Source organism: Choristoneura fumiferana, chromosome 26, assembly GCF_025370935.1.
Source record: "Choristoneura fumiferana chromosome 26, NRCan_CFum_1, whole genome shotgun sequence".
NCBI lineage: Eukaryota > Metazoa > Arthropoda > Insecta > Lepidoptera > Tortricidae > Choristoneura > Choristoneura fumiferana.
This window is the reverse complement of record NC_133497.1, coordinates 330,840-345,867: the sequence shown is the minus strand read 5'-3', so window position 1 is coordinate 345,867 and position 15,028 is coordinate 330,840. Positions and strand designations below refer to the sequence as shown.

The 15,028-nt window shown below is 36.0% G+C and overlaps 1 protein-coding gene across 2 annotated transcripts in view; it reads right to left on the bottom strand.

Annotated features, from left to right (window-relative positions):
* Positions 1-15,028, bottom strand: part of LOC141442947 (RNA-binding protein Musashi homolog 2-like) — a 198,075-nt gene that overhangs the window by 21,440 nt on the left and 161,607 nt on the right. The window contains exon 1 of one of the 2 annotated variants that reach the window (XM_074108147.1): positions 5-121. The exons of the other annotated variant lie outside the window; for it this stretch is intronic. Coding sequence (XP_073964248.1) covers positions 5-24 — 20 coding nt within the window. The 5' untranslated portion in view covers positions 25-121. Of the gene's footprint in view, positions 1-4; positions 122-15,028 lie in introns of those variants that run through there. 2 annotated transcript variants of the gene reach the window in all.

The following is a 15,028-nucleotide window of genomic DNA, read 5'->3' as shown; positions in this document are numbered from 1 at the left end:
TTACATTGCGTATATCGGTAGCATTATCGCTATTTAAATACAAGTTTCACGGTTATTTAAATAGGAATCCGATTAGAAGTTATAACGATAACTTGAAAGTTGTAACGAAAAGTTTAGTACGTAACAAGAGGAATTTGTTTTGTATTGTTTATGGTCACAAAGTTTTGATTGAAATGTCAATGTCAAAACGACGTAGAATGTAAATTGCGTAAATTGTACGTTCGATCGAACAATATTACTAAATTTCAAAGGTAGTTTCCTTTTGTTTTAAAGAACAGGTGAATTTTGTAGGAAACTTAACTCTGTTACTTTACTTTACGATTACAGGTCTCTCAACGAAATGGAAAGTAGGTATATCTTTTCAACGAATTTTAAACTACATATGTTTCAACTTCGATCCGCTTAAATTCAATGCAGAAACACAAATAAAATTCTTATTATTTAAAGCGACCTTTCTTTAATCCATTTTAGTCATGTTCTGGTTTCGCATAATTGGAAAACTTTTGCGTAATTTCTAAGTATTTACTTACCGCAAAACAAATCATGCGGTTCAGTAAGTTTTCTTTCTATAATGCTTAATATTTGAAATCGTAATCAGACTGCTACGTGGGTACTTTTAGGGGAAAAGGAAAATAGGTAATGAAATTTGCATCCTGTTTTTTGAGTTACAAAAGTAAAGTGTCTGTTAGGCACTCATCATGCGAACAAACGTATTTTTGCGCGAACGAAAAAAAATTGCATTCAAACATTTGATACAGGCGTAATTGAAAGCTATTCAGCTTTTATTTTATTGAAAACGAACATTGCGATCGCCAGCTGCTCGCGAAAATTACCCTCAAGTTGCGCATTTCATCTCGAAACTGGCCACTGTACTACAAAGTGCAAAATTCGAACTTCGTATCTTGCCGTCGCTGACGCTTATGTTATTTAATACGAGAGTGAAAGGTACGGAACGACACGAACTTCGATTTCCAAATTTCGTAGTAGCCCGCCTGGATACGGGGATATGAATACCCCGTTCTCTTTCGAGCGGATTTTTTGTTTCTGTCCAACAAAGTGGTTTTCTTTCGCTTTCTCTTTTGCACGCAGAGGGGGGGGCTCCCACATCGCCCCGGTCTCCTGGTGCTAGTGCGCGATTTTCCGCCAAATATTGACTTGATACGTCCAATTTAAAGAAGCCGTTATTGATAATATTATTATATTAAAGAAATTAAATAATCCCTGATAAATTAAAAGTCAAATTCGCTTACGAAGAAGCTTAAGAAGTAGGGATTTGAATGAAAAATGCATGAATTATCCTTACAAGACACAGTTGGTCAGATTCTTAGCTAAAGCGTTTGATGAATGTCGGAGGTTTTTCTTTGGGAAAATTTCCTAGGCCATAAATCAGCTCGGACGTCATCAATTTATCTTTCCCTTCGCCTTTGGTATCTGCAGACCTTTCTGTTGAAGATTATGAGCATCTCGTGCCTTTTGAATATGTTTACTAAGGCATATTGCAAACGGACTAGATTTTAACAGCGTAAGCCAGCTATTGAGATTAGATACATAAAGTCAGTTACTTGAAACTACCTGAAATTAATACCACTTTTATTACCTTTTTACCACTAATCGCCTGTTTTTGTTAACTAATTAATTACACAAAATTAAATATAGTTTTATCTAAACTATTTTTTTTTGCAAATAAGTGTGAGCAAACTAGCATACGGTTCACTTGATGAGAAGCAATCAGCGACCGCCCATCGATACCTGCAACATGAACGGTATCACTGGTGCGTTGCCGGCCCTTTGAGAGATTGATACTCGTTTTTTTTAAATGCCTGAGTTGTACCGCTCCAGGAATGCGGTACAGGAAGCTGGTTCCGTAGTTAAATTGTTTATAATTCTAATTCTCAGTAACAAAATGAAATGTTGCGCGAAATCTTTTTTAAAATTTTACCGCGCGAAGTTCAACGAATTGTATTTGATATCTGCCTCTGACCCGATGAATGGCATATCTAATTGTTGCTGGAGTAGCTAAATCGAAACAGAATTAGAAAGTTAACTTTTTGTTGATTTTGCACGGCGTGAAAAGGAGGAAATCGTTGCTTCATGCTCATGGTTTTTTTTTCTTCAACAAAGTTTAGTTATGAAACGTGTTCTAATTTTACATTAAATTTTACGTACAGTAAAAAATATTTTTTTTTAAATATTTGAGATCATAAAACATAAACTGCATAAAACATCCAAAATTTCTTGACGTCAGGATAACGTCACGAAATCTTGTGAGGAAAAAATCGTAACTACATCGAAATTTTCTATAGGATCCGAACAAAGATTATCAGACTTTTTATCACTACCACAAGGTTTTGTATATATTTTAACACAATATTACTTATTTTTTGTGTTGAAATGGCGTCAGGAAATATATATTTTTTTATAAGTGGACAACTGAAAATGGACAACTTTTTGGGAAATAGTCTTATGTTGTGTTTTTACAGTGTGGAGGAAGGAACTGCATGAACACGCATATCTTGCATAAGCGTAGCTATCAAAAGGTCGCGGGTGAACAAAGTAATTGTTTTAGTTCATTAAAAAAAATCTAAATTCTTGAACATGAAATTACCGTGAGATTCAAAACTAACTAACTAATCAGCTCAGGGACCCAAAGAGGGTCTTGGCCTCCGAAACGAGAGCACGCCATCTGTCCCGTTCGTGCGCAGCCTCCCGAACCGAACCGTGATATTCACTCGTATTTAATTAAATGGACCCGGATAACGAAGCAAGCAGAGCGGTGGCGCGCGTGCACGTTTTGCAGCAGCCAAAACGTTTCGCGGTCTCCAAGACTATATAAGAATGGACCACGAATTAGTCCGAAACAGCGAAACACTTGATTTAAGACAATACAATACAATATCTCTTTATTGCACACCAACACTGTAAGCAGTACAAAAAACACAAGTATATACATAGTTAAGTAGATACGTAGAGTAAGACGTGAGTTATCCGTGTTTATTTCAATAAATAAAATGTTAATTCAACTATTATGTTTTAATTTAGCGTTCGAATCGATATCATCAAATTTGACGTTTACAAAATTAAAATTAAATATCGTGGGACACTTGACACCCATTGACCTAGTCCCAAACTAAGCAAAGCTATAGTACTATGGATACTAGGCAACGGACAAACATACTTATTAAAGATAAATACATACTTAAATACATATTACAAATCCAAGACCCGAGAACAAACATTCGTATTATTCATACAAATATCTGCCCCGGCTGGGAATCAAAGCCCGGACCTCAAGCTTTGTAGTCAGGAACTCTAACCACTTGGCCATCTGGTCGTCAAATTATAATAAGTAAAATATTTAATTTGAACCAATAATGGCAGGTCATTCTGACGCTGGCGCGGTTCAAAAGCATCTGAAATAAATGTCAAAGGCTACGCTACATCAAAGAGAGGTCGCTGAACTCTACGACCCTTCTCTCGGTGAGGTATTATAGTTGAAATGTTAAAGATCAGAAGGTATAACTTTTAGAGGCAAGATGTTACTAATAATTTGGCACAATATCACACCCATTGATATTTTTTTCTTTAGTAGACATTCATTGCAAGAAGCAGTTACTGTTGAGTTAAAATGTATGAAAATCATCTCTATGGAACACTAGGGGATGCTTGTGACTTCGTTTGCGTCCCATGAGAAGTTTAATGATTAGACATTTCCTGGATTAACATGTGTAGATTTCAAAAAATACCTTTAAATTGGTCATTCGTTTTTGAATTAATCCATTACAACCATTTTTGACGAAACTAAGCTTTGTATTTGTATCATTATTCTCAGATCAGATTCTACACTTAGGTAAAGGCCTTGAGTCAATACAGCATAGGAAAGGTGATTGACCTTTTCAGAAAGACAATTTAATTTAGACCCTACACAATCGATACCAGTAGCGGCTCAAAATATATATATGACTGAAGCCATGTCAAATGGATGAATGCTATCACATGAGATTCAAAGTAACTAAGTTTAAACTGGAGAACTCTTGAGAGAAGCCATAAGGTAGCAACACTGGACTTCCCAGAGTTCGCTCAGAAAATTACTCATATACAAGATTAGCAATCTGTATCGTACTTTCTGTAAAATAATTACACTTTTTTAAACCGACTTCAAAAAAAGGTTATGTTGAAGGTTACGTCATTAAAAATTCGGTTCGTGTTCGAATTTTTAAACCAATGAGTTGAAAAAAGGCTGCATGATTTTTTTACATTTTTAATTAATAACAAGTAAAGGTGACGTGAGTGTTACTAACATATTGTTCATTAAATCTGGGCATAGACTAGATTGTGTTTTTTTATAAGGGCAAAGGAGTGCCCCAATGCTGTGCGGAATGATCTGTTAAGACATTTTATTCTACGTGACCCGAATGTAAAATTCAGCCGGAATCTAGTAGTGCGTAAAGTTTTGTGCATAACTACGGAGTTACTTAAAGGTTCATCGACCCTTTAAAAGCAAAAAAGAAATATTTTTGCATAAGAATTGTAAACATTGTAGTATGAATATCCTTGTTGCAATGAATTAACCTTTTTTTTAAAGGAAAATCGATAGTTGATTGAGGGTGTCCATTGAGGGGTAGGAGACGCGCGTGCGCGGCGGCGGGGCGCGGCACGGCGCGTCGTCTCCGCCACACACTCGCCGACGCCCGTCACCACGTCACGCGCGTCTTAGCCATATTGTCCTGTCACAGCAGTAAGTATTGGCTACTGCTGCGTCTGGACAAGCAGGCTAAGATGTCGCCCAATCCTCATCAAGAACGAAGCCACTGCATTACTATTCTGTGTGTAACTAACCTTACCATTGCATATTGTGTGTCTTTGCCCACAGGTTACCAGTTGTTGATATAAGGGAGCGGTGGCCGAACCCAAAATCGATGGCTCGACCAGTGCTTGTGTTACCTAGTGCCAGTGGTTTTAGTGCTAATCTGTAACTGAGATCAAATGTGCTCTTGAAGAGAGTCCAGTTCAATTCCCCATGTTCAATTTGTGTTAAATGCTAGATGAATTAACCTGTAAATACACCTGTTAGTACCAAAGGTGCAGTGTTTAAGAATGTTTTACTAAATCTTAGCTAACTCGTGGAAACGAAATAGTAATTCAATCAAATACCTAACGTTTTGTGTGCATAGTTTAAAAAATGTTCTGGACAGCTGTTACATTTGGGTCTATGAACTGAGGACTAGGAGAGCATAAGATGAAACCTTGTGGGAGGGTGCACGTATTGAGCGAGCCAACGCGCATGCGCGCCGCCATCTTTGGCTGCATCCGACTCGGCCATTTTCTCAGGGGGTGGCTAAAATCCTATAAAATAACCCCTAGCTCTTCGGTTATTCAAAACCGAGTCTTATAGGGTTGAGTTAGGGGTCAAAATAGTTCAGATATTCTTTTGTCTTCGGTAACATAATTTATAGTCTTTTGAATTACAGATTCGACGAGTTTTTCTTGGAATGTTAACTACATTCACTACGGTAATATACTGACACAAGACATGAATGTAAAATATGCATGAAAACTCTAGTGCTTAGATAGTTCAAGTTGAAGTCAAGTAAAGGATTACAGATTCGTTAATTAAGTTCCTGTGGTAGCTATGACGTGCTAAAATTTATTTGAAAATATTCGAAAAATCACTTTACAGCACCTTTGACCCCAAAAGAATGTCTACCAAATTTCAAGTCTCTAGCTCGAGTGGTATAGTTTAGGCTGTGCGTTTTCTGTCAGTCATTTAGTCACGTTACTCTTTAATGGGTAGAAATTATAAATTAAGTGGTTTCAAGTGACAACAGAAATTACTATGGCTCAGGTGTACAATGAAATGTAATATCCTTATATTCAAGAGCGTATCACAATGGAAGATTGTAAATAGACACTCCATCGGAGTTAGTTCACATTACATTTATTATTGAAATCAGAGAGATGATTGGGCCATTTATTATGTACTAACGAGAGGTCATGCCCTCTGTAAGAGAACTGTCTTTATGAAATTAGATGGATTTAACTAACTAACTATTAGTGCAGATTTACATGAGAGTTAAGTCTTTTAATTTTATAAACTTCCACGCATATAATTAATGTATAAAGGTAAACTAATAATACTTATTTTGCCGAACGCATGCAAGCGCTTTAGCTCGTTTAACTTTAGTTCGGTTGCACCAGTCACTGCCTATTTGGCCAAAAATACTGCCAAATAGATGAAGCCAAGAAGATGAAGGCATTTATAATCGGCAGGGCTAGTTTGTACGCAAAAAATGTTTGAAAAATAAAACTTTATAGATGAAGAAATAATGTATACTCTATACTAGAAATCTCTATATGTATCAAGTGAGTGACTGAAATGGAAGAATAGTTCTCATTTTTTCAATCACTATGCTCGTACGAATCCGGGGCGGGCGGCTATAATCAATAATTAAAAGTGAGATACTTTTAATGGAGTTGTATTCTGAGAAATAAAATTATAAAATAATTAATTCAAATACGAATACATTTTAATTCGAAATAAAATACACTGGAATATAACAAATCAGACTTGACTGAATTATTTTAAACTGGCGCCCAATGTGGGACCGAAAAGCTAAACTATACCGCGTTTCGATAGCTAAGTATTGAAACATACAACGCTCGTGATTGGCTGATACAAACAACACGCACGACGTGATTGGCTTATATCAGTATCATTGCCAATAAGAAGCAAGGAGCTGATAATGTTACAAACTCTATACATTGATATGTGATATGAAAATAAAGAATAGACATGACAGAAGATCCAAGTGACTTTTCAAAAGCTATACCCGCAATTTGTCAACCTAAACTAAATATTTTGTTTACTTTTGGGTGACCCACTGGCTTATGTTTTATGCCGTGGAACCTGTCTATATAAAGTTTAATTAGTCTGTTATTTATTATTTGACCTTTCCTTTGCGGGAAGGCGCGAGTTTTTCTCGTTGATTACTTAGTTTGTTTCTTCTAATGAAGATGCTCAAAGTTCATGATTGCTTCACGGACACAATCACAAAGTAGACTTTATACTGTACTATCCAAGTAATTGAACAAAGCTTGCTTTTATGATACCACTTTTCGAGGGGAGGTGCACACATTTTAAATCTACCAATGTAGGTACGAAACTATCCGTGCTTGAGTCCGATTCACACTGGACTTTTTCGATTTGTTCATGAACAATCACACTTGAAAAGTTTATTGACAACTGCTCTTTAGCAAATGCTTTTTTTCCAGTCGAGATCCATAAACACATTTTTTTATCAATAGCGGCGTGCATGTATATTGCCCTGAACCTCATATCTGTTTTGAATCCACAAGCGTTAGCGGGACGGCAAGGTACGAAGTTCGAATTTTGAACTTCGTATTGAACTTCGTAGTATAGGCCCAGAGACACTGAAAAAGCGTGTTTGTTTTTTTCAATCAACCCAAAAACTGACTAAAGAAATATAGCATTATGCCTCACATGAAAATTATTTCATCAAACATCGTAAAGCCTGAGAGCCTGACACAGTTCGCTGACATTGTCCCATTTCCCTTTTAAACAAACAAGCAGTCTTTGCATACAAGAGCGCTCGCGTCAAAGAAACAATACTGACATGTGCATTCATGCCTACCTACAAAACCAACTTATATTTACCGTCGTTTATGGTACTACTGCTTCAGATGATAGAATTCTTACGCAAAAATAATTTCACATTTCTTCGCGCGCAAAATCATGTCATTACATTATTTAAAATGACTCATTTATCTCTTACGCGTCACTAGACTACGTTATCTTTTGATTCAGCAGAGGGCGTTGTTCCCGCAGACGTAGAAGGTAACTGGGTTGTTTTGCCATTTCACCGGCTGTTTAGGCGCGTTGGCGCTGCACAAAGCGAATGTGTGAAATTTTGTATAGTCGAGTGACTTGCAGCGTCAAAAGGCGTTTGGTGCTTTTCGTCGACGGTCAGGTCAGGGTTGTAAGTTTAAAATATGAATAATCGTACATATATTGGATTTATAAAAATGACTTAGCTAAACAGTTTTTTTTTGTGAAAATGTGAAACTTTATGACTAATATACATTTACGCATACAATAGAGGGCTATTTTAAAGTGCATAGCAACTTGCTGCCAATTTTATTCGTCATAAATTATTTCTGGCATCTTTACTGTCAATAAATAATCGTTTAGTCTGGTTTTATAAATAAATAAAACTACAGTTCTTGATCGGCCTTAAGTTATTAAGCTCATATTCATCATCTCATCTTCATACGTCCCTCTGCCGGGCACAGGCCTCCTCTAAAAATCAGAGCGCTTGGCCGGTTAGTTTTCAATTGAAATATTTTACACCCTACAAGCCGTGGTGGCCGAGTGGTTTGACCTATGGCCTCTCAACTTTGAAATTTACCACGAGCTTTACGGTGAAGGAAAACATAGATTTTTGAGTTAATTTAAATTTTGGATCTTTTACCTTTTCAATGTACTTGTAGTGTCTACTCTTGTGTCTAATATCCTGTCGATCGTTCAAAGGTTAACTGGAAGAGATCCCTTTAAGGGATAAGTTCGCCTTTGTACATCTTATTATCCTGTGTTATGTTATTTTCATGTGTTTTATGTACAATAAAGAGTTTTACAATACAATACAATACATCGTGAGGAAACCTGCACAAACCTGCGAAGCAATTCAATGGTGTGTGTGAGGTTCCCAATCCGCACTGGGCCCGCGTGGGAACTACTGCCCAAGCCCTCTCATTCTGAGGGGAGGCCTGTGCCCTCCAGTGGGACGTATATAGGCTGGGATAATGATGATGACACCCTACCTATGAAAGTTTCTTTGCGTTACCAGTCATAGAACAGGTCATGATTAGACATGATACATTTCAAATTTTATTTTGCTTAAATTCCAAACTCAGATATATGCCCAAACCAGAGAACTCACGATTAAATATGTAAAACCATCAGATTATCATCGCTTTTTTCTGCCCAGAGTTAATTCAATAAAAATAATCGGTTAAATAAGTATTATAGTTAATAACGGTTCGTTAAGGCCAGTTAAAACTAACAGTAACGCAACACACTGTCCGCCGCACCCTCGTTTAAAACTATCCCCCGGTGTTCTCGGCAATCTATTGGGCAAATAACTTGATCGTCACCTCCTCAGCGTGAATAAAAAAAAGGCTATCGCAAGAGAATGCACGAAGGGTTCTGTTTTTAAATTATATAATTATAATATAGCTGCTGTCGGTAGCTTCATATGCATCGTTTATGCAGGAACCAAGTAATTATTCGGGATTGTCTAACTATTACTTGATTTACTTTAGTTTTTTTTTTATTCAACTGGTTGGCAAACGAGCATCTGATGGTAAGAGATCACCACCGCCCATAAACCTAGAGGCCTAAGATGGGATACCTCAAGTGCCACTAATTTCACCGGCTGTCTCCTTCTCTTTATGTAGCACACTCCTTGCATTTATATATCTTTTACAGGTTTTGTATACTTCTTTTTTTTTGTATATTTGTCATTTTTTAGTTACCGTTTATTGATCATTTTGGTTGTATTCTGAGAATAAATAAATTTTAAGTATCTTATGATTTTAATTCGATTTTGATTCGTAAGTCCATCGTTATTCCTGTTTCAGCTTACCTTTTCCATTTTTTTTATTGTTGGTAAACAACAATAAAAAACGTTTCTTGCCAATTAAAATAAAACCGTCAAGTGCGTGTCAGACCAGCATAGCGAAGGTCCCATATTATAGTCACGGGCAAGTATATCTTAAGGATAAATAAAAAGAAATAGAAAAAAAAATAGAAAAGAAAAGAATAGAATAGAAAAGGAATAGAAATGGATAGGAATAGAAAGGGTAAGAATATATAGGGGTATATGCGACTGTTTCCTGAACACTACAATTTGGCCGTTTTCAAGTCTAAGGTAAATGAGCATTTACTAGGCAAGCGTGCTCCATTGTAGGCCTCATCCTCGCTTTCCATGAGACGTGATTGTGGCCAAACGCAAGCCTATATTTTATATAAAAAAAATACACGACAAATGTTAAATTTTTAGTTTAATTTTTTTGATCAGTGTTAAACGTTAACTACATACATCTTTTTGCCAATCATTACTGGCACAATTCAAACTAGACACGCAGCGCCCTTCAGTTTCATCCCTAAAAAACTCAACCGATACCCAGCATTGCCCAGTCATCTGAAAAGAGACTTGTCACTATCAAGGCTGAAACAAATCTGAACTCGCAACATCACTTGCCACCCTATTACGAACCTTCGAAGCTAGTAATAAAGACGCGGGTTTATCTTAGGGACGGTAAAAACTCCCTTAATGAAGTCTCGATGCAAAAAAATGGTTGCCGAGACTCGAAGACAAAAACTACAGCGTAATGAACCTAATGGAGGAGAAAGTCCGAATCGTCGATCATTCCAGATCAATTTACGGGTTTCACTTAGTTTTATTGAGGTTTTGAGTCATTTTTTATGAACTGGAAATGAGAAGAAGGTTTTGGTTGACGTAAGTCTTTATTCGGTAGCTAGGCATTCGTTTCTTACTTCAAAAGTATTGACGAAACCAATTGAACAAGAAAAAAAACGATTTCACCCTAAACCTTCGCGATTTTTAAATAAAGGAATCTTAGATAACATCGTTGTAGAAAATCTTCATGAAATAACAACTAAAACATAAAATTACCGTGAGACTAATTCATATTAAATGATAAGTCGCATCTTAAATCGAGTTTAGCTTGACGTATTTCTTCTTCGTAGCCCTAGGAGCAACGTGCACATGTGTGCGCGTGGTGCGGCAGCCGCCGAGTCATGTTGCTCCTAGGAAGAAGGGCTACGAATTAGCCCGAAACAAGCCCAGCCAAGCCCTCTCATTCCGAGAGGAGGCCTGTGCCCACCAGTAGGACGTAAACAAGCTAGGATGATGATGTCGAGCTGAACTCGATTTAAAACGTGAATTATTCGTTACAATGTCATTTAACTAAAACATATTTTGCATGAATAAAATAGAAGATCAATTATTCTGGTCATTGTAACAGGTAATTAATATCAATCTGTTTTACTAATTTTTAAAGTATTGTGAAATAAAAGTATAAATCAATATTTCCCTAGAAATGTTGATAGCACTTTCCATTAACACTCGGCTATCTATAACACGCGGCCAGCAATCCCCTATTTCGCGGACTCTGCAGTAATGTACTATAACATGCCTTATGTGACTAGGTGTTCTCGAAAGAAACACCAATGAAATAACCGTTGCATTACATTTCTCTTCCCAGGATACCAGCAAATTGAATCGTTTAACTAATTTACTGCCGTTTCCCAATTCATTCCACTTAATTGACTTGATAAGGTGGATGGAACAATCGCTTTGCGGTTAATAATTTAACCTAATTAATTTCGAGACAAAGTACTACGCGATTTGATGAACGTTACGATTTGAACGCTGAACTTCGCTCGCTATCAGGTCAAGTGTTGCCAGTCACAGTAACTTTATTCCTTTTTATAAAGAAATAAGGTTGGAACCTCGTTTATAATTTTAATAGGGTTTAAAACTCGATACGTATAAATATCTGAAGATTCTGTTGCCATTAAATGTAATCCTCAATGACTAAACAATAACGACGTGTTTTGTCATGCACGACAGTACACTGCCCGATCGTTAAATTAATTATCTCCAGAAACTCCAGATCTATATTAGAGGCACTTAGGCTAAAGCCATTATTCAAACAGCCACACCCGTCAGCGGCAGAAACAAAAGATTGTCTATCGAGTTTTTGTCATAACCCCTATTCAAGCACAGCCCTGCATTTTATGACCGTCCGTGACTCCGACGGGTCCTTGCTTATAAATCATATATTCACCCCTGTCGCATTTTGCCTGCGTCTGATGTCTGGATTAATGGCGAAGTAGTCATCTAGAATTTTCGCAAATACTTACTGGGATCATAAAAAATAAGTGTCACTGAACGATCCGCACGATTAAACGCGGTTTCTGAATCGTTTACGTAAATATTACGTTCTATCGTCGCTGCAAAAAATGGCGTCTTGCTTTTGTCTATGGATTATGAAAGTGTCGAGTGACTTTCTAAAATTATTTGACGTGATAATTAGAGTCCGCAGTAAAAGTACTTAATAAAATATAATTTTTATTTTAAATGTGATTTAAATTACGATTTGGTCGTAAATTTGATGTTAAACTAATAAAGGGTCGTGGAAATTACGGAAGCATTCGTGACCTCGCGGCCATGTCGTTTTCTTCGTTTAATAAATGAAGTAAAGTGTAGAACCGGCTTATAAAAATAACCTTTTATAAGAACATTTTAAAAATTAGTTTAATTTTGATTATTTACGTAAAAATTATCATATTTAAGCGGCGTTTTAGCTAGGTATCTTTAGTTTTATGTAAGAGTAAAATTACTGAATGACATGTTGCAATTAATATTTTGGTACTAATAATACTATTATTTTCGAATACCTAGTTCATTGAGATAACGTTCCTTTCCAAATTATACCTAAGATTCGAATGATTAAATCAAGAACACAATCTTATATTTTTTGGATACCTATTTCAAAAAATAACTTGCCAAGATTACCCAAATGTGCGATAGATATTGTTCTATAGCTTAAGAGTCATATTTACACTTTTGTAAATAAAATGTTTGTATTCCTAATACAGCTTTTATAAATAAAAGAAGTCAGTAAAGTTTAACTAAGTGTGTGTTTGTTCGTATTGTACCTATTATAAAACTCTTTATTGCACATAAAAACACACGAAATTAACAGAAAACAAGATAATAAGATGTACAAAGGCGAATGTATGTATTTATCTACCTACTTACCTATTTTATTGTTCGTTTCTATTTATGTATTTATTTTTATTCGTTTATAAATTTAATTTGATTTAAGTAATTATTTCATTAAATGCTCGTTTAAGAGTCATCTGCATCTGTAAGTAGTAAACCAGCAGTGGTTTTATTGTTTTGAGCGCATTGCTACATCTACGTTTCACTTAGCTCTAAGGTTTCGTTTTGCCGTAAAAATAAAGTTATTTGGTTTATTTACGATCCCCCTAATATCTCACAAAAACGACTTCGCTGCGAGCTCCATAAAGGCAGTTATTTATCGATATTATAGCTTCGTATCGTGATATTATGTTCAAAGTCTTTCAGAACACGATTCTTTTACGAAGTCTACAGAGTCTACTAGATTATCTAAAGGCTAAAAGTGTATAAATTTTCATAGGGACCCTTAAAAAGGGATAGGTTTGCCTTTGCACATAATATATCTCACAGTTTGTTGGTTGTATTTGTTTCTTGTTTGTACGAAAAAGTCTAAGAGAAGCTTAAAGACGAATTAATGTTTATGACCCGTTTTTAAAGGAAATAAAACTCTATAACGAATAATTATTGGAGTAGACTCATTAACTTCTATATTAAGAAGTGTTCTATCAGACAAAATTATTTATTTTCATTCAATTTTTATGGAATAATCGAGAAAAACTAACAAAAGTGCAACGTTGCCAGCTCAGCAGGAATAAACGCTCTTAATACATTGAATGAATGAAATAAATAAACTAAACTTACTAATCTCAATAAAATATCGTCACTAATGAATAAGGCACCTATGAAAATCGAATCCATTGCTAATCGCCACGAAGCACCACGATATTACCTGTAACAATAACAACAAAAACAAATAAGTACAAACACAATCCCATTTTACATCAAAACATGTCTAAATCAAATATTAGTCCACGTAATTCTATTGCACACTGTTTGGTATCTATGCGCGGCAAAATTCGAAACTTCATTCGTTCACGCCTCTCAGTTACTAGTTCAACGCATCCCCGCTAGATGTCGCACAGTACAATGCCTCGAGAACTTGTTGAATACGGAATACCATATTGATTTTCTCCAATTCCATGCTCTAAAATGGTTTTTTCTTAGAAAATAGCGTAGTCGGTCCGTTGATTTGGCAATTTGTCGTTTCGTTAAAGAAAAAGGTTTCATCAAAAGCTTTCACAGCTTCGATGTTAAAGTAATAACGCAGGGCACAATTCTTTTTTGTAAATTTCAATTAGGTAAATCGTGAAGTGACGAAATTCATCGAAATTAATTTATTTCCTCAAATTAATTAATCATTAAATCCGGTATTTGAATAAAGATTCCCAAAAATTACCTATTTACATCGTAATCTTTATCCATCAGCATCACATCTATCTGTCAAGCTAATTTTTCTCAGAAAAAATAATCAGTTCAAGTAGGTACAGTGCGACATAAGTACCTACTTTAATGAAAGTTGGAAAAAAACGGAACTAACGCCATCTTGCAAATTTTCACTTTTTACAGATCGCAGTGAATGCCTCTATTTGTATCTTTTGTTCTTGTTTGTTTTTGAACCCCGACGCAAAAAGAGGGGTGTTATAAGTTTGACCGCTATGTGTGTCTGTGTGTGCCTGTCTGTGGCACCGTAAACGGATGGAACGATTTGAATGCGTTTTTTTTATTTGAAATCAGGTGTTTTATTTGAAATGTATAGAATGCGAAAGTATGTAAGTCTGTTTATTTGTTTGTTACCTTATCATTTCTAAACCGCTGAACTGATCTAGATGAAATTCGGTATACACATAGTTAGAGTACCGGGAAAGAACATCGGATAGTTTTTATTTCAGGAAATGTCAAAGTTCCCGTGAAAAACGAATTCTATGTAGACAAAATCGCGGGCAACAGCTTAGTTTACTATATTTAATTTAAGAACGCACTCCTGTCAAGCAAACCGTTACGTTTGTAATCTGTCACTCCATCTGTCAAGACGAACCATTAATACAGTTTACAAAGCCTGCTCCACGAAAATCCTCCCCTACCGTGTCACGATCTATGTAATGCGAACTATCTTCGTAAACCCCTGGCCCTCTACTACGAATTACAAATTTGGATTTCGTATCTTGCCGTCCCTCTGATGCTTATATTATTTAATACGAGAGTGAGACGGACGGTACGAT